General features: G+C 39.9%; 1 protein-coding gene across 1 annotated transcript in view; it reads right to left on the bottom strand.

The window, feature by feature from the left end:
• Positions 1-1,613: 1,613 nt before the first annotated feature.
• Positions 1,614-22,442, bottom strand: part of PCSK5 (proprotein convertase subtilisin/kexin type 5) — a 271,155-nt gene continuing 250,326 nt past the window's right edge. Inside the window, exons 28-37 of the mRNA XM_019473649.1 lie at positions 15,089-15,172; positions 14,372-14,567; positions 11,857-12,074; positions 10,589-10,825; positions 9,867-10,097; positions 8,114-8,291; positions 6,691-6,908; positions 4,377-4,492; positions 2,604-2,790; positions 1,614-2,017 (exon numbers count right to left, since the gene is read on the bottom strand). Coding sequence (XP_019329194.1) covers positions 1,614-2,017; positions 2,604-2,790; positions 4,377-4,492; positions 6,691-6,908; positions 8,114-8,291; positions 9,867-10,097; positions 10,589-10,825; positions 11,857-12,074; positions 14,372-14,567; positions 15,089-15,172 — 2,069 coding nt within the window. The remainder of the gene's footprint in view (positions 2,018-2,603; positions 2,791-4,376; positions 4,493-6,690; positions 6,909-8,113; positions 8,292-9,866; positions 10,098-10,588; positions 10,826-11,856; positions 12,075-14,371; positions 14,568-15,088; positions 15,173-22,442) is intronic.

Below are 22,442 nucleotides of genomic sequence, written 5' to 3'. Positions count from 1 at the left end.
CGACGGTTGGACTCGATGATCTTAGAGGTCTTTTCCAACCTCAATGATTCTATGATTCTATTCTATGATTCTTCCTTTCAGTATGCCCTTTCAAACTGATTTTTCACTCTTCTTTCCCTCTTCTGTTTTTTCAGAACTTCACCAGAGCAGAACTTGAATTAAAGTGACAGATAACATGCGTCTCTCTGAAGTACCTTGCTATCGTATAACTTTTGATAAATATAGGTCCTTGTTTTGGCTTTTGTGAAGTCACATGACTTTTATTTCCTCTCTCTTACTGCAGGTGCAATGATTAAAAGGTTAAAATTCAAAGTGGAAGCAATAAACCTCTCCATAAAACTTTTTTAAACTTACAGATGGAACTATCCTGAGGTCTTTAGAAATACTTAATACAAAAAATTCCACTGAGGCATTGAGCCATAAAAATTAGGTATTTTCACACAATTCCTTTGTAGACACTAAATCTAATTAATTGATTTATAGTTCTAGAGCGGATTCTTACTGGAAATCTAAAGGAACTCTGAGAGTGAATGAAATTTGACAAATAACAGCATTTTCAAGACAGTTTTGTGCAAAGAATTTATTCCTTCACAACCAAGGGCCATAAAAAGCATCCTTTTCTTTAGTACGATAAATTATATTTCTGTAATAATAATAATAAAAAAATCACATTGCTGTGTTCCTTTAAGTCACATTACCAAATAAGTGCTAATTATTCCCTTTGCTGTTGTCTGAACATCCTGAGCCATTTACAACAGAAATGGAAAAGCTGCTTGAATAAATGTTCTGTGTTTAAATCACTTGTAGCCTGAGAAGGTAGTTAAAAAGACAAAAGGAGTCCTTTTTTGTGGGCGTGCTTATAGACCAAATTTCCTTTTGCAGTGAAATCAGAAGTTTTTGTGTACAATGAAAGATTATCTGACAAACACCACAATAAAGATTAATCAGAGGCTGATATATAAAATACTTTAGTTATGTTTCATACAAACTGTGAATACAATATAGTTACCTGGAGTAGAGTCACAATCAGAAATCTTAAAACATCATGTCATAGATGCACAATTTCACTGGGAAGTATGCTATAAGATGCTGTGTTGGCTTCGAGAAACACAGATGCACCAGATCATACCAATGAAGAAAATCTGGGTAAAGTCAGCAAACTTGCCTATTCTATTATGAATTGCTGAGTAACTATAATCACAAAGCAGCAAACTACTGGCACTCTATGCCAGTGGCATTCATCAGGTAGATAAATACACCCATCTTGTTTATGTCTCCATATTTCTAGTAGTGATTGGCAAGGTTCTCAATAAGTGTGTGTGCATGGTTTGAAGCAGAGTTTGTATTAGTTATAATACACACAAATACACATTGGGAAAGGATTTACTCTCCACACAAATGCACAGAAACATAATCTCTTAATGAGTCTACATCTGGAGTGCTACTGAAAAGCTTTAGGAAAAAATGTTTTTAGAAACCATTCTGCTCTCACAATAACTGCTAGCTAAAATCTTGAGCTCAGCATGCTAAGAAGTAACTAAACATACTTAACTAAATTGCTGTAATTTAATAGGAAAAGCAACAGAGCAGGAAATCCATAAATTAGTAAAGAGTTATCTAAATGAATAACTTTCATCATCGTATTCAAGCTCATCTTCCTCATCATCCTCCAAAAGTCCATATTTAAATTTGCGATAGACTGTGCCATCCTGGCCCATATATACAATGTCATCTTCTTCGTCATCATCTTCATTATCTCGATCTCTATACTCAATCACTTGATCTTCCTGGTAACTGGGACTCTCGTGGTAGTTGCTCATGTAGGAAGGAAAGGGTTTGGAGTGATTTGTCAGCTTCTCATACCCACCTTTATTGACAGCCTGGGTTTTGGCTCGTGATTTTCTCCAGATGAATACAATGGCTCCAATGACAAGAAGAAGCAAAATACAGGTAATAACAAAGAAAGTCGTTTTGCTTTTGCTCTTGGGTGGTAGAGTGGTCCGTAATACACAGTCATCTACAACAGCAGTTAAAAAACCAAAAAAGATTAAATAAGCTTGGGTGCGTGTGTGGTGGGGGGGTTGTCTTAAAAGACCCAGTACAACGTTTAGGCCTGCTTACATTCTTAAATGCATTTGACCTTACTCTTCCAGCACCACAACTGTGTTCTTGTAGCTGTGATGGTATAAGGATGTAAGCAAGGTTGCTGGGTTAGCTATGCTTCTTTATTAGATTAGAAATAATGGGAAAGAAGCAGAAAAGCTAACAGGCACACAAACGTATTTTGACATGATGAGCTTGAAATGCAATGACTCAGATGGCTATCCATTGAAGCAAGCACTTCCCAGTCACCTGGTTTATGAAATGCCTGGCCATTTAACACAATAGCTGTGAGTGAAAGAAGGTGCTGTCTCCTGCATCAGTCACGATTGCTGTTATTTGTGTAAAGCCCTTCCGATTCTGCTGACAGAGCAGTGGAAACACGCTGTATGCCTGCAGCTCAGGAGCACATTTTTGCTCCATTCCCCTTTTGATTTTTAAATGTCAGCCTAGTCAGTCATAAAGCCCTTCAGCACCGTTACTGTTCTTCAGCATGGTCCTACCTTGTGTTTCACTGCAGTCACAGCACTCTGGGGTGCCTGCTAGGTCAGAGCCACTGCAGCAGGGCAGGCAGCGGCTTTCCTCCAGGTAGAGCTGCATGCTGGCTGGACAGATCGTGCAGTTGAGAGGCCCAGGTCCCTTGCACTCAGTGCATGAGCTGTCACATCTCTCACACTTGGGCTTGTCCTCCTTCAGACACAGAACACAAGCAATGCACCTTTCAATTTGGATTCTTTGGACTTGACCTGGCAGTTCTGTACTGTCATTCACTGTCTGGGTGGGTCGTCTTTCCTGGCACCACGGGTGTCAATGGCAAAATACAGTAGGGAGTAGGAAAACTAAAATTTGGTTCATATTTCCTGGGTTCTCAGTCATCTGCTTGGAGGGAGAGGGAGGAAAGTGTTGTAGGAGCTTAGTTCGAGATCTCACCTAGCTAGACAGCAAGCCAAAATTCATTCAGATTGTAAGCTCTTTGGCCAGAAAGTGTGCGTTTGTTTTGCTAGGCTCATGCTAGCAGATCTATGGTTCTTTGGCAGTAACAATGGTAAAGTGGCCTTCAAGAAGTGTACTCAAGAGTATCATTAAAAGTAACTGACATGGGAGAAGCAACATGAAATATTCTGGAAAACAAAAGGCAGCTGGGAGAATGAATTTCCTTTCTAACTTGGGAAGGAGCAGAAATAAGGAATAAAGCTGGCTGGAAATTTTCTAGCAAACCAGGTTTTTATTAGATCATGTTGGTTCTGTTTTACAGAAACAGCTTAGATTCAAATATGCTTCTCAAATACCAGATAGGATCCTGGGAGCCTCTGTGTACAAAGACTACTGGAGATGATCATTGTCACACCTACCTTGCAGAATGCTCTGAGCTCAGGTAATTCAAGGCTTCCAATGTTCACAGTTCCTGGCCTACTGGGAAAATAATTGCTATTTTTCTGCTATGGTACCAGGACCCCATACCCCCTATGAGGATCTGGAAACTCCAATAACCTTTCATGAAACTTGCTGTCAGACCTGTGAGGCTGGTTGTCTTGAATTGAAGAACCTGGGCAAGATGGGAGGGTCATAGCGGGAGGTCTTGTTTCTGAGTCAAAGCTCTTGCAAAGTACTGCGGACCTCTGTGGTCCCCAGCTCTTAGGCTGTTTTCTCAGGCTCACAGTTGTGGGACAGCACTGCTAAGGGGATATTCCAGGCCAGAGACTCCAGGGTATGCAGCATCTCAGGCCAGCTGGCTTGCCTTGCTGCTATATTCTTGAATAAACATCTTCGGAAGGCAGTTGGTGTGGAAATCTGGAAGCTGGAGCGCCCAGACTTGTGGCACAGACCCAAACCTAATTGTGGTCCTATCCTACTAAATATACAGCTCTGTTAACTTCAGCCTGTCTTTCCACTAGACGTTTCTGCCAGCAAAGCTGTCGATCAGGAATGCAATGTGATTTCTTACAGACAAAGCAGCAGAAATCCATGGGGAAATCTTAGTTATACTGGAAGAAAAAAAATGCTTTATTACTAATATAGCTGATTTTGTTCACATGGCTTTGGTATCATCATTGACAAAGTTATGCCTTTATATTTACTCATAGAGGATTACTCGATAGTAGACAACCCCAGAAAGAGAAACAATGCTTCCTCTGCCAAGGGAAGAAAAAAGTAAGCCTATTTAAAGATAAGCAGCCTTGAAAACTCAGAGAAGAGCATTCTGTGTTGTTTGTATTGTGTTCAGAAGTTGAAGTTCAGCATACAAATCACAGGAGAAAATGCCTACAAATAGGTACCTTTTGTCCTGGTGTCTCCTGGACTTTGTATTCACCTACAAAACAGTCTGAGTTGCACATTCCACTTAATAAACTGTAGCTCCATACACAAGATGTGCAGCTGAATGCTCCCTTCCCTAGAAAGGCAAATAAAACAACAATATTACAAGAGGAAAAACTGTCATCTAACTTCCTTCAAAAATTATACTGACCACTGACACCAAAGAAGAGGGTATTTGTCAACAGCAAGAATCAGCAGTGAGGAGTTCAGCATTAGGAGGCTGGTATTAGAAAGAGCTGGGGCCTAGTCTTGAGGTTTTATGTGCCCACAAAGTGTATTTCTTATGTGTTTTGATATTCATGAAAAGCTGAGTTGGGAATCAGTTGTACAGGGAAGTTCCGACATATTCAGGAAAATCAATTAGGTCAGCGGACTGAAGTAAAATTGTGGGAAACCTTGGCCAAATGCCATCCTTCACAAAATCAATACTTATTAGGCCTGCTAGCTAACCCTTTTCAAACCACAATGAATTAAGGTATGTTTATGTTTGAATAGCAAAATAAGTTCTTTAGTTGCATAGGAAAAAAATTCTTCGCTAGGTCCAAACAGAGCATCATATGCACTTTGTGTGTTGGAGACTCTTTTTGAAGACACATGCTACACGCAGTATCTCTGTGAAACATTGAAGTGAAGGGTTTGTCCTACGTGTTAAGATGCACCTGTCCATTTCCCTGCAACTAGGCATTTTCTGCCACTGTCTGAAAGGAAGAAAATGGAAATGCAAGTAGTTCATGTTAGAAGCGGTTAAATAGGTGAAATTAGCAACCTTCTATAACCCAGTGAATTTACTATGTGATATTTCTGAGCAGTGCAGGATTTGTCTTCCTGCTCTTGAGAAACAAAGGACATCACAACACTTCTTTGCTTGTACATCAGCAATGCAGATGCATTTCAGAACACCTACAGGTTTGCTGTTTAGAAGGACTGGCTTATGTTTCATCTTAGGGTCTCTGTAATTATGACAGAAAATCTGTCCTGTAGTATTTATCCCAAATAAAGTAAAAATCAATGGATGTAGTCTGTAAATTAAAATGGCTATCTTTTTGTCCCAAATCCAAGCCAAAATATTTCTGTTATTTGTTATAATGTTGTTATACAATTACATTTTAATAGTTCTTTGTTGTGGTTTAACCTCAAGTCGGCAAGGTTCTGAGTTGAATGAAGCCACCTTCATTCTTGAAGGTGGCTTCACTCTAAGAGTTATTTCCACAATTTTAAATATTGCTATGTTGCAATTAGCCATCTGTGCTATCCAGTATATCCACCATCCAAAATGAATTTTGTATGTTGCAATATGGTGTGGTCTAAGCTGCAGGGTGGCACCTGTTAGCTATCATCTGATGCTGTTCAGATAGAATAGGACACCAAATAGGTCTAAGGGGATTAATGCTGCTTGCTTCAGAATTGGGATGAATTAGGAAAAAGAAGAAACCGAATACATAAGTGTGTCACAGAACAAAACAGATGGTCTCTCAAAGTTAACTTTGAAAAATACTTCACAATATTAAAAGCAGCAGACATCACTGCCTTTTGTTTGCTTGTTTGTTTTTCACCCTAAAAATAGGCTTTGTGGCCTTATTGTTATCTTAAGTGTTGTTCGCTGTTGATTTTCTACTCTTCCCTTTGCAGACTGTAAAGATGTGTGGTTGGATTGAGGTTCCTTGGCTTTCACAGAGTAACACATAGTAGGACAGCTCAAAGGGTGAGATATTATTCAGTCAGTATTCAGTGTTTGTGCGAGAACCAAGGTCCAGCTCTGAAATCAAGAGAGCCCTTTTTTTTTTAAGTTGGTGAGCATCTTTGTGAGAGGCCTAGCTGACGGAAACTTCATTACCGTTGTCAGTTTGTTTCCCTTCACTGACTTGGCGCTGGGACTCGCTCTCAGCCCTCCCCGTGAGGGGCTGCCTTTACACTTGCAGTCTGTGGCTGGAGGCAGCCCTGCAGGGAGCTTGGCAGGAATTCATATCCTTGCTTTGATCTCGATCAATCAATACTCTAAAAGTAAGGCGGCAGCATGGAGCAGCCAGTGCAGCAAGACATCCAGGGCCAGGGAGAGCCTGGCAGCCCCGGGGGAGTTCTGCGTCACCCACTGCAGCTACTTAGGTCATGGACAGGTTGGTAGCGCTGTACGTGGTACGTCTCTTTGTGAAGTGTTTCCAAATCTTGGAGCAGAGAGTAAAAAAAAAAAAAAAAAGAGATGGCAGGTGTTTTGATAATCCTTGGCAGGTGTTTTAATAACCTTTTTTTTGGTCATAGTGGAGTGTATGCTTTTACCTTCACAAGTTCGGCAGGAAGGGTGGCATCTTTCACAGACGTTGTTGTCCTTGCTTTCGTAGTAATACTCAGGACAAGAGCTAACGCATTCGTTCTTGGAGCGCAACAGGTAGAAATATGTATCACAGAAAAGGCAGTCTGTGGGTTGAGGCCCCATACACTCCTTACAGCCCTTGTGGCATCTCTCACATGATCCAGTGGAGTTTTGTGCAAAATATCTGAAATAGATCAGATAGCCATGGCTTTGCATAAAGCCTAGCAGTGACAGGAAAACGAAAACATCCTTCATCCTTAGCTTTTACTGTGATTACATTGATGTATAAAAGTGATATTGATGTGATCACAGTAAACATTTGCAATCTCAGTGAAAAGAGAATTAATTTCATTTAATTCCCCTTGGCCATTGGAATTCAGCTATAAAACAAGACTTTGTAAACTGAGGGTGTATAAAGCAAGGCTTTCTAAAATCTAGGGTGAATTCAGACACAAAGTAAGTATATAAATAGGCAGGGCTCAGAAAACCTCAACTCTGTTTTGGCTCTGCAAGAGATATCTTGGAGATGCTGGGTAAGCACTGAATTCCTAACTGCTTCCGATGACCTGCTGTCTGATGGAAATTCAGAAAATTCATATTTCCTTGGAGTGCCCAAACAGGCTTATCCAAAGGATACCAGCAGAAGAACAGTGTTCATCTCAGTTGTGCTGTCAGAGAAAAAGAGGAATAGCTGCACTGTGGTTTTTTTGAGATGTGGTCATTACAGACTTCCAATTTAATGGGATGATAACTCAATTTAACAGCCAGCGTGATCGTACTGTACTGCAAAATGAAATGGACCTGAACCAGGAATCATAGGTCCACTTCCCAAATTTGAATTTCTGAGACATATTCACTAGAGCACACTGAATTCATATTTTGAAATTAAATGGACTCATATTAATGAAGTTGCCATCTAGAATCATGAGTCCTCAGTTGAAAGGTGTTTTAATGGTTGGTTTTATTATGATCCATTATAAACATTCACTCAATGCAAACCAAAAGTAACCTCATCCGAACCTCAGGTTAAGTGAAGGCTGCAAGGGGGCTTGAAGGAAGTTACACTGCTTCCTGTGTTCAAGCTGACTAACAGATAACTTAGTGTATTTATTCTGCTTCACACTGTTCTGTATAAATATAACCTAAGAGCATCCTTAGAGTGTAAGAATGGCCACACCACATCAAGCTGGTCCCAATTTGGGCACCAACTTTACAGTTTTCTTCTGTGAGGGGAGGTTTTCCACCATCTCTGTACTGGGACAACATAAGAATTTTTTACCTGAAAATAGAATTCAGTTCTATTTCACTCTGAAGTAGAATAGGGCAGAGTGATCCAATTTCTAAGCTTTTCCTGTGATGTAGCTCTTAGCTAAAGATCTTGGACCTTACCCTGCTGGACACTGGTTTATGCATCCTTTTCCAAGTCTGTACCAGCCTGGTTTGCAGGAAAGGCACTGTGAGCTCTGTTTTCCAGTGCAAGTGACACAGGCGCTGTGGCACGGGGAACATTGTCGCTCATCGCTGTCAACATAATACCCAGCTGGGCATGTTTCAACACAGGTTGTATCTGCACAGACAACAATGCAGAGTAACACATCATATTTAGTATTTGCTGCTATAAAACATCTCATACAGCTGTGCTAGAGCAAACTCTCTAACAGGAGATGCTGTTAGAGCATGTGCCAGAACAAGAAAAGAGAATGTTGGGATATAGTAATTATTTTTTGTTTCTTCTAAGTCTTGTCAGTTCATTAGTCCTCATTTCTGTGTTTTATGTACATTAGCAGGCTCTTCAGAACAGATAACTTTTTATCTTTGGGAAATATAAATGCATAATACATAATAATGTATCACAGCAGCTGTGATTTCTTTCAGAATATACAAAAGAAGAAATAGCAATTAAGAAACTTTCTATCTGCATTGCCATTTTCCATAGGTTTCACTCTAAGCATCAGCCTCATTGCATTCTGTGTATATGACAAATCTGATGGTAAATACGAGATTTAATGACATTTGTTCATTGATCTTTACCCCTGTCTGTGGCTGCTGCTTTATGTTATGGGAATAAATGCCTGTAATGCTGCCAAATGTACCAGGTACATCCCACTTTCTTGAATGAGAAGTTAGGACTGATGCAACTAACTGCAAGTCCATCAAGCTAAAAGAGCAGTGATTACTCTTTAGTAGCTTGTACTCATTATCTAGCTTGTCTGTATAGTTTTGGTTCTCGGGTTGCAACTGGGCAAAGGGAGATAGTTCCCCTTATTTCTATTTTCCTTGCAATTCTTTCTCCACTCCAGGATGTTTATTTACATACTTCCATCAACTTTACTAGTTGTAATGGTGCAAAGCAGCTGAGTGTGTTGATAAAAAAGACAGGTCTGATGCAAGACCTCAGAAATTTAAGAATGCAAAATCTGCATCAGAATTAGACTCAAGAAGCTGAGGTTTAGTTTTAATTCAAACTCCCTTTAGATTTTTCCTACATGAAAGATTGTTTTAATAATTTTTTCTCCCAATTATTTTCTAAAATTTTTGTTTGTGTTTTAAAGAATATGCAAAGAAGTAAAGTTTAAGTTCTGGGATTTTATACTTTTTACCAATTTGTTTCTGAGACAATACAGTCTTTTGCTCCGAAGTCAGAGAAGTAGTTTTGCACCTCAGCCATTCACTAGATACTGACCTAGTGATCCATGAACAACTTTTTAACAGCTCTGCTTAAGTATTTCTTTGCTTATCAGATCTCTGCAGGGATTAAACAAGCCAACATGAAAATGTGAGCTCTTTGTGTATACATTAAAAAAAAAAAAAGCTGAAGATATCCCTCTTGTCTTTCTAAATTCTTTGTAGGAAACATCAGGAACTGTACATACCAAGTAAATGAAACATAAAGTTTTGCTTAGCCATGGAGTTTGTTGCTACTTAGAAGTCCTGCTTTGGCCCCAGCGAGTGGCAAGCCCACCCTCACAAAGAGTTTCCGCAGAAGTAATTATCTCTGCACAAGTTATCTACTTGTCAGGTCAACTTTGCAATATTTAGATTGGGTGAAGCAGCCCTAGATGATTCATAAATGTGGCAGAAACTTGCCTATTTCATGCTCTCAGTGCAGAATAAAATCTAGAGGCAGGAGCAAGACACTTACTGAGAAGATAGTGGTTATTCACACAGCTAATACACTGGTGTTCAGTGGGTCCTGAGCAGTGGAAACATTTCTTATGACAAGGCTTGCAGGTCTGAGTTTTCTCAACGTAGTACTCAGTGCGAGAGCAGTATCCAGATGCCACACAGTGCCCATCATAGTTCAGCATCAGGCCATTTCTGCAAGTAAGGCAGGCAGTGGAGGAAGAACAAGTCTGGCATGTCCTATTGCATGCTGAAATGGACAAACAGTAGGAATGTCACCATTTCTTGTTGCATTTCAGATTATTATTTCAGCTTTAATTTTGCAAGGAGCAGCCATCATCTCAGGATGAGAGGCTGAGGGAAGTGGTAGCTCTGCTTCTGCATAGTCAAACATTTTACTGTTTTCAATCTTACACAGCCAGTTCCTTAGGTTTCCTTTTGCACTGGCACTGCTTTTGCTGAGCCGTGGTTTTCAACATATTGTCTCCAGGAATACTCAGCACTTTACCAGAGTGGTTGCCCATAACATTAAACACATCTAGCTTTGCTACCTCCCTCTCAGCTTTCTCCAATGTTTGCTGTGCTAAGCTACTCCTTCTTATTTTTCTGCATTAGCTATCTCCTCCATTTCCAGGACGCTGATAGCGGCATTAGCTGGCACACGCAGGCCCTTTTGGGATAGTCTTTAACCATACCCACTTGTATCTCAATACCGTTCTTGGGAAAACAACAGCTGCCAACCTTGGCAGTCTTTAGTGGCTTCTTCATAGTAAGTCCCTTCAGGGCATTCTTCAAAACAAATGCCACTGTAGAGGACAAAGAAGTCGATGGCGCACTCAGTGCAGTCGTCCGAGTCCGGCCCATCACAATCCTTGCAGTCTGCGTGGCAGGGAAAGCAGTGCTTGTCTTCAGCATAGAAGTGAGAAGGGCAGTCCTGCACACACTTCCCCTCGTGCAGGAAGAACTCGTGCATGCACTCTACAGAGAACAGCAAACAACAGGTAAGCAAATGGGCAGCAAATTCTGACCTCTGTAAGTGAGGGAGTGAAGAAATCCTAGGAAACCATAAATCCTGCAGTGCCTGTCATAACAGGAGGTAAGAGGACAGCTTGGGAAGGTAGAGCTTTCTTTTTCGACTCTTTCCCCTCCAAACTGCCCGTAATGGCCCAACCCTCGCACAGCATCTTCTGTGTTACATCAAGAGACCTGCCAAGTCACCTGTTCAGCTTTGCTGATATTAACCAAACTATGCTGCCACTGAATATAGGTGGACTTCTGCTGAGATATTATATCTGTATTATGAACTTGCTGCAAAATCAGGGATGTCCACATCTGAAGGTTTTTTTTTTTGTTTTATTATTAAAATATGAGTCTGGCTGGGATATATGGACCTGAATGTTTGTCTTTGCGTAGAGCTGGGGTTCAGCTGCTAATTTTATTATGAATACTTGGTTTAGTAAGTTTATGATTTTTTTTTAATCTTATCCATGTTTATGTTTCCAGAACAGCTTGTTCAATATTAACTATCCTGGAAATTTTTGTGGGGGCATTCAGACTCACCAGGATATCCAAGGCTTTCCTAATATGTTTCATTACAGAGATGTCGTTCTCTAGCATAGGTAGTCATTTGCAAAAATGGTGAAGAGATGTAAAGTTCAACGAAGTTAGGAAAGAAACATTCTGTATTTCACATTGGTGCAAATGTGTATGCAAGTGTTTAGGCACGGATACACTAGGTCAGAAATAAAATCAAACCTGTAGGAATCTCCAAAGGACAACAGGAACAGGCAAAGCAATGTGAAATTTTTACAGATTAATGGTTTAGATTGAGTCTCATCATAAAGCAGTGATTGCTTAGCCTCTATCTTAGAGGTTAGCAATGATATATACATCCATTTTTTCATTTTTGCTCATTACAGAACTTCTTTTCAGATCTGTGTTTCTGTCAGTCTGTCTCTAGACAGATCCAGATGGGATTTTAGCCAAGTCAAGACCACTTCTTTTAATACCTTTGCACGTTTGATTGTGAATGCACTCCTGACACATTTCAGGGCAGTGTTTGCAGATTCCTTCAGAGGCAAAATGCTTCTCTGAACAGGTAGGTTTACATTTCCACTGCTCCAGAAGCAACGGACTTTTACAGGACAGGCATTTGGTTGCACTTCCCATGCATGTCTTACAGGATCCACTGCATTCCTTGCAAGTCTCAGAATCATTAAAATATCCCCTATTGAATGAAAACAAACACAAAGCAAACTGCCAGTCAATGTATAGTTATCAAACAGTCCAGACTATAAGAATTATGAGTATATATGAGACTTTCCCAGCACACACATTTCAGTGGAGCAAACAGGTTTCTTACACAATTTGTTGCCTATCCTCCACTTACATCCCTTCTGTCTGTGAGCAGAAAATGTGCATGGTTAGTGCTATGAAGGGAGTCTGGCCTTCCTTTGTTCTTGTACCTACTCTAAGGGATGTTGGACTTTCTTTCTTGCTCATTTCTTGATTTTCCCCTTATATAAGATAGGAAGATCTACAATGTTTGGGAGAAGAAAGATGCAATCTCTAGTCTTGCACAGCAGACCCTCAACAGTGATATCAGGGAAAGACAGAATTCTAAGTATAACCTCGGTGGCCCTAGAGGGGAGAAAGAGAAGAGAAAACCCTGGAAGTGTGAAGGCTGGGAAGAATAAGGGGGGGCTGGGATTAAAAAAACCCTACAAAACCAGGATGCTTAACTAGTACCCATGTTTAGTGACAGCAATCTAGAGAAAGTGAAGAGGGAGCATGTTTTACTGGTATCTGTGGTGTGAGAGCAACTGTAGACAACCATGGCTGGGACTATTAGTCATAAAGAAAATGTAGGAAAAAATTGCACCTATATTTCAGGAGAAGAGGGATAAAAGGAGAGGCGGAATGCAATCCAATCTGCCTACACTCTCAAACCCAAAATGTTAGAAGGTTAAAGGACAAGCAAGTCCACATTTTGAGATGATTGCTAATCATATGTATACAGCCATTGATGAAAACTAAGGAGGAGGTTGACATAGAAAGTAGTCTCAGAACGTGTACTTCACGTTAACAAGCTCATTCTTCCCTGCAGAGGGTGCTTCTCTTTTCCTTCTTGGACAGGATCTTTTCAAAGAAAGGCTGAGGAGATGCATTAGGAGGAAGGTTAGTGAAAAGATAAGAAGAGCTGTGCCTGCCATCTATTCTCGTCTCTTTTTTTTTCTCCTAACCTTTGTCATGATCCTGCATCTATTTCTCACAGTCCTGTCTTCTTCTCTTGTTCCAGTCTTGAGTACTCTGCTAGCCCAGTCATTCAAAATCCTCTGTCAGAAATTATCAGTGCAGCAAGTCAACCCTTTCCATCCCCTACAGCATATCCCAAAACTCAAAAAACCCCTAAAAAACCCCTCATATAATCCTCTGCTCCACTGGAGAGTAGTTATGCCTCAAGAACTTTGCCTCAGAGGCTGAAACCAGAGTTTAACTCTGGTGGACTTTGCTGAATGATGTCTGGGAAGCCATTATTTTACTCTGGAATTTGGAAAAAAGGGGGATAATAACAGCTGAAAAGACTAGTGAGATATGAAAAGGTTTAATTTTGTTATACTGACCCTGTGTGGGATGTGGGGAATGAGTACTAAGAACAAACATATTAATGCCAAAACATTATCTTTGCATGTATGCCACAATTTCTGATATTAAAAGTTGTTTCTGGACTGCAATAGGCTTTAGTGCAATTACTTTGCATTTACTGTAACATTTGATGATCAGAATCTGTTCCACTGGCCCTTACTGACTTATTTGACAAAGTTAGCAGGAAAGTACTGCCAGGGAATTTGTACTGATGGTAAGAAAATCAGGAGCTGCACATTTTTCTAAAGAAAAAGGTTAACCAAGCAAGATTTTCATACTGCATAGCACAGATTTTATCTGTATATACAGGTATGATGAATGCTGATGAAAAAAGCACAGAAACAGGAGAACCTGATCTACTCAAGTGCCTGATCTAATATCCATCGCAGTCAAATGGGAATCTTTCTTTTTGAATTCCATTTATTACAGGAAAAAGTAAAGAATATAAGCCAAAGAGAGAAATACATCACTAAGTACTATATTTCCATATCAGGACTCTAATACATCCACTTTCTGGGTTCACACCCTGCTCTGTACTACTTTGAGGAAGGAACAAGTTAGGAGAATGACTAGAGGCTTATTTTCAGTCACCATAAAGAACCGTCCTGAAGTACCATGGTCCTATTGAAGTCAATGGGAGCTGTACCATCCGTCATAGGATTTCATGCCTATTTTCACTTTTGATTTTTCACTTTTTCTCTAAGCAAGAGAAAATGCTGTTTATTCAGGCCAGCTGAAAATGGCTTTTATCTTGTGGTAGTTTCTGGTAGCCTAGGTTACATTAAGGTCTCTATTGAAAGGTTTGTAATGGATCTGAACTTTAAAGAGAAGGAGCACAGTGAGAAAATAAGGAGCAGTTATCCAACAGGAGTTACTTACTCAGGGCATTCCTGTAAACATCTGCCTTTGTGGAGGAAGAGTGGCTGGTCCTGTTCAGCCTGACACTTCTGACAGTGCCAGTGGTCGGAGCACACCTCACAGCCATCCATGCACATCTCGCACTTTCCACTTGCAACATTGCCAAAAGTTTTTTGCGGGCACAGAGAAACACAGGTATCATGGAAAAGAAATTTTCCTGGCAAAAGAGCAACCCCAGTGGGGAAAGGTACCAATTAGAAATGTATTTAAAGGATTCCTGCCTTGGATGGCTATAAAAAAAGCTTTCAACTTCCTCGAAATTTAACTTTTTGATGCTTAAAAACATGGATAAAACATTCTTTAAGCCATTTCCCAAAGTAGTTTGCTCAACCTTCACTGAAATATAAGGTTAGAAGGAATCATCAGGATTATCTAGTATATCTTCCTGAATAAATTCCTATTCAGTAATTCCTGCGTCATGTCTACAGCTTTTCATTGAAAAGAAAGAAAAGGAATAACATCCACCTAACAATTTTTTTACCTGTATTGCCAAGGGCATGTGCTTACTTCCTAGCTGATGCCTGACTTCAGCTGGCAATTATCTGATTACCTGCCTATGCTTTAAGCTGTCAAAGAACTTTCTAGTGACCATTGATGAAAATATTCCCTGGAAGTGTGTAGGATACAGAATATTTTAGCCTCTTGCAAAACTTACCCAAAGAAGCTGAAGTCTCTTACCTTCTGGACACGAAGTACATATGTCAGCAGATTTCTCACAGGTTCTACATGAAGGGTCACAGGACTGCAATTTGTTTTTTGCATCTGGGATGAAAGGAAAAAAAATTCCATTTTTTTACTATCTTATAGGCTTTTTTTGTTAATTTCCCCTCCCTTTAGGAGGGCCATTTCCTATGGCTTTTTCTAAGCTGTTTCAAAAATGTAGCTCTGTGAATTTTTGGAACTCACAAAGTTGAAGACTTTGACGATTTTGTTCAACTCCACTCTCTTAAATGATAAGTTAAGAGTTGTAATAAAGGAAATTGTAAATGTTATCCTGAGATTCACTAAGGCACTGTTCTGGACTGCTCATCATAAATGAGAACAGTAATCTATCTTAATAATGTTAGTTTCAATGTAGTGCTTCAAAACCAAATCCAGATCTGTAATCCTAATAGATTGCAAACAGGAACAGTCAGAAAGTATGTGGATTTGGGTGACTTGGTGTAGTGAGGTATTTTCATGGAGATTTTGTACTAGCTGGTTGCAGAACACCATTACCCTGTGACTAAGAGAGAAAACTCTGAGTAGAAAGGAGAGAGAAATGAGTGTTTGGAAAGAAAATCTGTTAAATAGTTCTCCCCAAAACTGTTGCCAGCTATTTCCCTCCAAAAGGAAGAGTCTGATGTCTGTCAAATGGCGTTTTTATGCCTGTGGAAAACTAAGACTTTGGTTATGCTTTGCATAGACTTTATTCAACGTGTTACTCAGCTCTAAAATGACAAGGAGATTCAAGGATCATACTTAATACAGAGAAAGTCTGCCGTCCAATGTGATAGGTTTCAGCATGCAGCTGTGTATTTTGATCCAAGTAACTATAACAACGGCTAAATGGATGTCTGATGAAAAAGTAATTGTGGGCCAGCGGACAGAAGACAATAGTCTTTTGATTTTGCTGAAAATAAAAAATAAAGAATAAATTGGAAGTTGGTTGCAGGTTGAGCTTTGCACCTCAGTTAGCACATCCAGCTCATCCTGCCAATTAAATATGTATGATTTCTGGAAGTTAATGACTGGCTGACAGTATTCATTAGCTACATGCAGCATATCACTACACTTTTTTGTTCTGCTTGTTATGGCAAGGTAGTTTAAAATGTTGACATTTTGAATGAAAGTCATGAAAGCAAATGCTTTGAGTAAAAAGAGGAGGGAGGAGAACAGGAGACATTATATAGAGCCCTTTCCCACAAGGGGAAATGGTGGGCATTTTGTTAAGCAGAGGGGCACTCGGTAGAAATGTGGGTATGTGTATAACATGGCACAGGGGCAGAAGAAGGAGGAGTAATAATAAAAATATTAATAATTATTATTATTTATAACAGTACTGCTAAATGAGCTGAGCCATAGCTATCTCAGTGAAAGAACTTGGGTCCACATTCAATGTGGCTAGGAGATGGTCTATAACAATACGTCACATCCACATCTGACTCTACCAGCAGCTCAGAACATCTTAAAAACTGTCTGTGCTAAAAAAATCTCTCAATATGCTGTCCCTGGCTAGAACAAGAACAACTCAGGAGGGTCCCGGGACAGCACAGCAGAGCAAAACCTGGCTGTTTAACAGTAGGGCACTCAGCAAGGACATGGTTAGTCATTCTTTGCCAGGATTACGTGTGAATACTCCTTGCACAGGGTAGTGAAGGCCTGTACTGTTGCAACTCTTGTTGGTAACTAGCACAATACTAAGCAGCTCCAGTGTCCTGGTTTCGGCAGGGATAGAGTTAATTTCCTTCCTAGTAGCTGGTACAGTGTTTTGGATTTAGGATGAGAACAAAGTTGATAACGCACCGATGTTTTAGTTGTTGCTAAGCAATGTTTATACTAAGTCAAGGACTTTTCAGCTTCCCATGCTCTACCGACTGAGAAGGCTGGAGGTGCACAAGAAGCTGGGAGGGGGCACAGCCAAACTGGCCAAAGGGACATTCCATACCATGTGACGTCATGCTCAGTACATAAACGGGGGAAAGCTGGCCGGGGGGGGCCGCTGCTCGGGGACTGGCTGGGCATCGGTCGGCGGGTGGTGAGCAATTGTACTGTGCATCACTTGTTTTGTGTATTATTATTATTATCATATTATTATTATCTTTTTATTTCAATTATTAAACTGTTTTTATCTCAACCCACGAGTTTTTCTCACTTGTGCTCTTCCAATTCTCTCCCCCATCCCACCGGGTGGGGGGGAGTGAGCGAGCGGCTGCGTGGTACTTAGTTGCCGACTGAAATTAAACCACGACATCCAGATATAACAGGAGATTAGGAGAGTTTTCCTTATCATCACCTTTCTGGCTACAGCATCTCTTCCCTCCCTGAGCAAGGGCCCAAGAGTGTTTGCAGGGTCCAGGCACAGGCCATAGGATCCGCAGGATAATGTACATAACAGAAGCAAGCTCCACAGTATCAGGGTGAATGTGGATTGTGACAGTCCACACTGGAGACTGGGTGTGCACAGTCGGAGGCCAGTGGATGAAGTATTAGACCCTTGTGTCCACCCTGCAAGACAGCAAACAGCTTTAGCATTGGCTTTAGTAGCCAGAAGTGTTGATGGCCATGGTGAGCCAGAGACCCATCAAGGACCAAGACAGGTGGGGACAGTATTTCAGTAAATATCACCTGAAGACAATTTTCAACTCCAAAGGTACAGAGGCCTTCTGGAGGTAGAAAATGCCTGAAACTGAATTTTGAGATGTGCAGCCTCAAGCACTGATAAACAACTGACATAAAACCCCCGGGTTTGAGTACACAGGAAGGCTGTGTCACCTTCATGACTTCATATTGACCATAGCTGAAGCTAAGAGGTGTATTATCAGGTAATCATCAGTGTGCAAAATGAAAACCTCTGGAAAAGCTCTTTGGAAAGACAAGAACAAGTGGGGAAGGTACAGAGTCCCTGGCTTGTGGAAGAAGAAAAGGTGGAAGTGGTGTATAAGCTTTGGGAGACCCAAAGGTGGAGGGGGAGGGATTGACTATTAAGTAATCTCTGAAGTTGCAGGGGTGGGAGCACAGGGGTAGGTATTGATGAAGGACTGTAGAGACACAAGGAGACCTCAGTGTATGAAGTGAGTTCAGTGCTACCTAAAGCAGCAACAAGTGCCCCATCTTCTGGTATCAACAGCATAATTGGGGCCTCAGTGCTGGGGCTCTTTGCAGTGGGATTCCTGCTGCTGGGGAGGCAGTTGTCAGATTCATTGAATATTTAGGGTGAAAGGAGATTTCTTGAAAATCCTGATTAGGTTCTGTACTTTGCACTATCTGTGTCTAAGTTATATATTTACATATAGATTAATGGTTGCATAGTTTAGGGAGTGAAGAACTAGAGTTACAAAGTAATTTTAAAATACTGTTTTTAGTTGTCTGTAAGTTTCGTCCTTCTTGAGGAGAACGAGCATTTTGTTCTGCTTTTCTTAGCCCTTTTAAGTGTGTGGATGTGGATATCTTGTAAGGCTTTCTGCAATAGCAGGTCCTATGAGTTTAGGTCCTTTCTGTCTCTTGCTGACATATTTTCTATGGCTTTTTTTCCTGCTGAAGACCTATTTTCTATATTTCAGGTTACAACATGCTGTTCCAAGAGGATTCTAGTATGTTTAAATGCCTGACTGTAGAGGGAAGTTCGAGTCTCTCTCAAGCCTCTAGATGTACCTAACCATATATCACACAAGTGTTTTCAGTTTGCTTATCCAAATAATCCTCAAAGTAACGTGCTGGTGACCATTGCTTACTCTTGTGAGATGCAGAAATTCACTGTCACAAGATTTTTTTGGAGAGACTACTCCTTAGCTTCATGTTTTTTCCTGACTCTTCATTATTGAACAAATCCTTAAAGAGTGTCCGTCTTGATGTCATTTGTAAGAATATAAGGAATACTCTGGAAAAGCTGGATGTTTGGTGTTAATAGATTTTCTATTCTCCTATCCTTAAATATGCAGACCTTCTCTCTTTTTCTGAGAGAGATCCCCACTGGCCTGCAAATCCTAAGATTTTTCCCTTTTAGAGACTAGTCATTTGGCACTCTCTGAAAAAGAACATTGAATAATTGATTATATATTGCACAGCCATGTAGTTTTTAATTAATGTTTTTCACTTTGCCTCTAGAACCTTGGCCGAAAGAAAGACCATCTGTTCCTGATGTCTGCCTGCAGTTGCACATCCTCTGTTCCTCCATCAGTTGCTTTGATAAACCTTCAGAATTTGTCAAGGCAGACTTCTGATTTTCCCACTGAAAATGTCATTGGCCTTTTTCTAAATATGCAGTAAATAACACAAATTTTCATTTCCCTTTTTAGCAGCTTTGCATCCAGCTACTTTACCCTGGCTTATGTTTTATTTTTTTAAAATCCCTGCTGGGTAGTTTTAAGTGCTGTAATTTAATACCAGTTATGTGTGTGAAGAAGCAAGCCAGAAATATTACTGAAGTATGTGTTGCCAGGGGAAAAGGACCTTGATCCTGGCAAGAGAGTTGGTGTAATATAAAAAATAAATAGCAGGAAGGTAACGTTAAGCAGAGAAGTTGTTAACTACCGCTGAAGAATGTTTAAACGACCTCATTGTTTCAAAAACATTTCAAGCCTTACAATTAAAAATAAAGATCTTTTTCGGTGAAGTGCTTTCTATTTCCATTTAATCCTCGCCCCTTTGGCAGCATTTGTTGTTTTCTGTAATACGTGCTAGTCACCACCAGAGGGGAACGTACACAAGCAATTGGGCTTCTGATAGTTGGCACGGGAGACAACCTTTAGCTTTCCAGTCAAATATAACCGCTTAAATGCCCCCACTTTAGTATCGACAGAAGAAATCTTACCTTTTTTTTTTTTTTTTAATTGGACAGTTCCATCTGTTCCTGATGTCTGCCTGCAGTTGCACATCCTCTGTTCCTCCATCAGTTGCTTTGATAAACCTTCAGAATTTGTCAAGGCAGACTTCTGATTTTCCCACTGAAAATGTCATTGGCCTTTTTCTAAATATGCAGTAAATAACACAAATTTTCATTTCCCTTTTTAGCAGCTTTGCATCCAGCTACTTTACCCTGGCTTATGTTTTATTTTTTTAAAATCCCTGCTGGGTAGTTTTAAGTGCTGTAATTTAATACCAGTTATGTGTGTGAAGAAGCAAGCCAGAAATATTACTGAAGTATGTGTTGCCAGGGGAAAAGGACCTTGATCCTGGCAAGAGAGTTGGTGTAATATAAAAAATAAATAGCAGGAAGGTAACGTTAAGCAGAGAAGTTGTTAACTACCGCTGAAGAATGTTTAAACGACCTCATTGTTTCAAAAACATTTCAAGCCTTACAATTAAAAATAAAGATCTTTTTCGGTGAAGTGCTTTCTATTTCCATTTAATCCTCGCCCCTTTGGCAGCATTTGTTGTTTTCTGTAATACGTGCTAGTCACCACCAGAGGGGAACGTACACAAGCAATTGGGCTTCTGATAGTTGGCACGGGAGACAACCTTTAGCTTTCCAGTCAAATATAACCGCTTAAATGCCCCCACTTTAGTATCGACAGAAGAAATCTTACCTTTTTTTTTTTTTTTAAATTTTGGACAGTTAAAACGAGTTTTTCCTGTGATAAAGCTGTTACTGACTGGAAATAGGCTTTAATTTACTAAAACAAACCCCAACACATGTTTAGAATAATGTGAAGTTTTTAAATGTAATTTTCTTGCATAGCAAGAAGTTCCCCAAATGGACAAATATGATGTAAGAGATTTTTTTACAGAAACCTGTGCACACTACTTCCAATAATGTAGCCAGAGCTTTCCAAAGAATAGCCTTACAAGGCTGAAAAATGGTCATGTATTTCCTTGGTCTTTGGACTGATGATAAATGGAAAGCTTGGAAATGACTGGTTTTAGCTGTTGGGTTGTATTTTGCTTTCCCCTAAAGGATGCCATTCTGTACTTGAGGATCCAACAAGCTTTCCTATAAAATTTCAGTCTATAGCTCTTATGGTTGCAAATGAGACTTGTAGATGTAGAAGCTATAAGTCTATGATACAGAGTTGTAAACCACCCATAATCTAAAAGTGGGATGGTGACTCTGAAAAAGCACTGTATTCTATTATTATACTGTTCTGCTCTTCTTTTTTTAAAGGCCAAAACATATGACCTTTTCAGACCTACTGAGTTGTTTTTATCCTGCCACTTGTATTTTCTTGTGGTTTTTTTTTTTTCCAAACAAAACCACCTTCTACTTAAACTCTATTCAGCCAGAATCTGACTCAATGTCACATTGATTCTTGTGTCTTTGTCAGAATGAGTAACAACTTTGACACACACCCAGCTCAGTCTCTCCTATTTCTTTCTAGAAACTGAGAAACTGAATCACACTGTGCCATTTCTTGAGCTAAGGTTTACTGCAGCTCTGAAGCTACCATAGTGCTCTTGCCCATTCAGTCTGTTCAAGGGATTATCAAACTGGATGGGTGGGGTAAGACTGGAAAATATATTTTTTTCTATTTTCTTTTCTCATTTGGGCTTGTGCAAGATGAATGAGACAATGGCAGAGTTTCTTGAGACCTAGTACTGTAAGACTTTTAACTGTGAACCCAAACTGAATTAAGGAAAAAATGAGTGAAATTCTAGCTCCATTTAACACAATGTTCCCGTATTTCCTTTCTTTTTACTTAAGTGATCTTACTTTGAGCTCACAGAATTTTTCAATCTGATTTTACAGAAAGATTAAATGAGTCCTCAAAAATATTCAGGGTGAAAAGCATAGGTCCATGTGGAAAGAAGTGTGGTCCTCTTCACATGCTCACCACTTGTTCTGGAAAATGTAAAGTTTAATAAAAAAAAAAACCAACACGAAACCCTCTACAAAACCTGAGGACATATGAGCAGAGATATGGCCATATCTAAAGCGACATGCCTTTTAATATAATAGCATTTGAAGTACCTTATGGTCCCTCCTTAATTTCATTTAGACACACAACTGCATTATAAGAGTTTTTATTAGTATATACTCATCCGCTTTGTGCTATCCATCTTGCTCTCTCTACCCACTCCTTATGGACAATGGATATTTATGCCAGGTAGTACAAGCAGTAAGTGTTCAGATGAATAAAATATGGTTTATTTTCTTCATTTTAAATCTTATTTATTCACGCTTTTCTATGAGTAAAAGGAGGACTTAAAAACTTGTATTTTTAAGTTGCTATCATAGAATCATAGAATCATTTAGGTTTGAAAAAACCTTTAAGATTATCAAGTCCAATCAATCTAGCACTGCCAAGTCCACCATTAAACCATGTCCCTAAGAGCCTCATCTACATGTCTTTTAAAGACCTCCAGGGATGGGGACTCCACCACTTCCCTGGGCAGA

This window comes from Aptenodytes forsteri, unplaced genomic scaffold (assembly GCF_000699145.1).
Source record: "Aptenodytes forsteri isolate BGI_AS27 unplaced genomic scaffold, ASM69914v1 Scaffold151, whole genome shotgun sequence".
Lineage (NCBI taxonomy): Eukaryota > Metazoa > Chordata > Aves > Sphenisciformes > Spheniscidae > Aptenodytes > Aptenodytes forsteri.
This window is presented reverse-complemented; position numbering and strand designations above follow the sequence as displayed.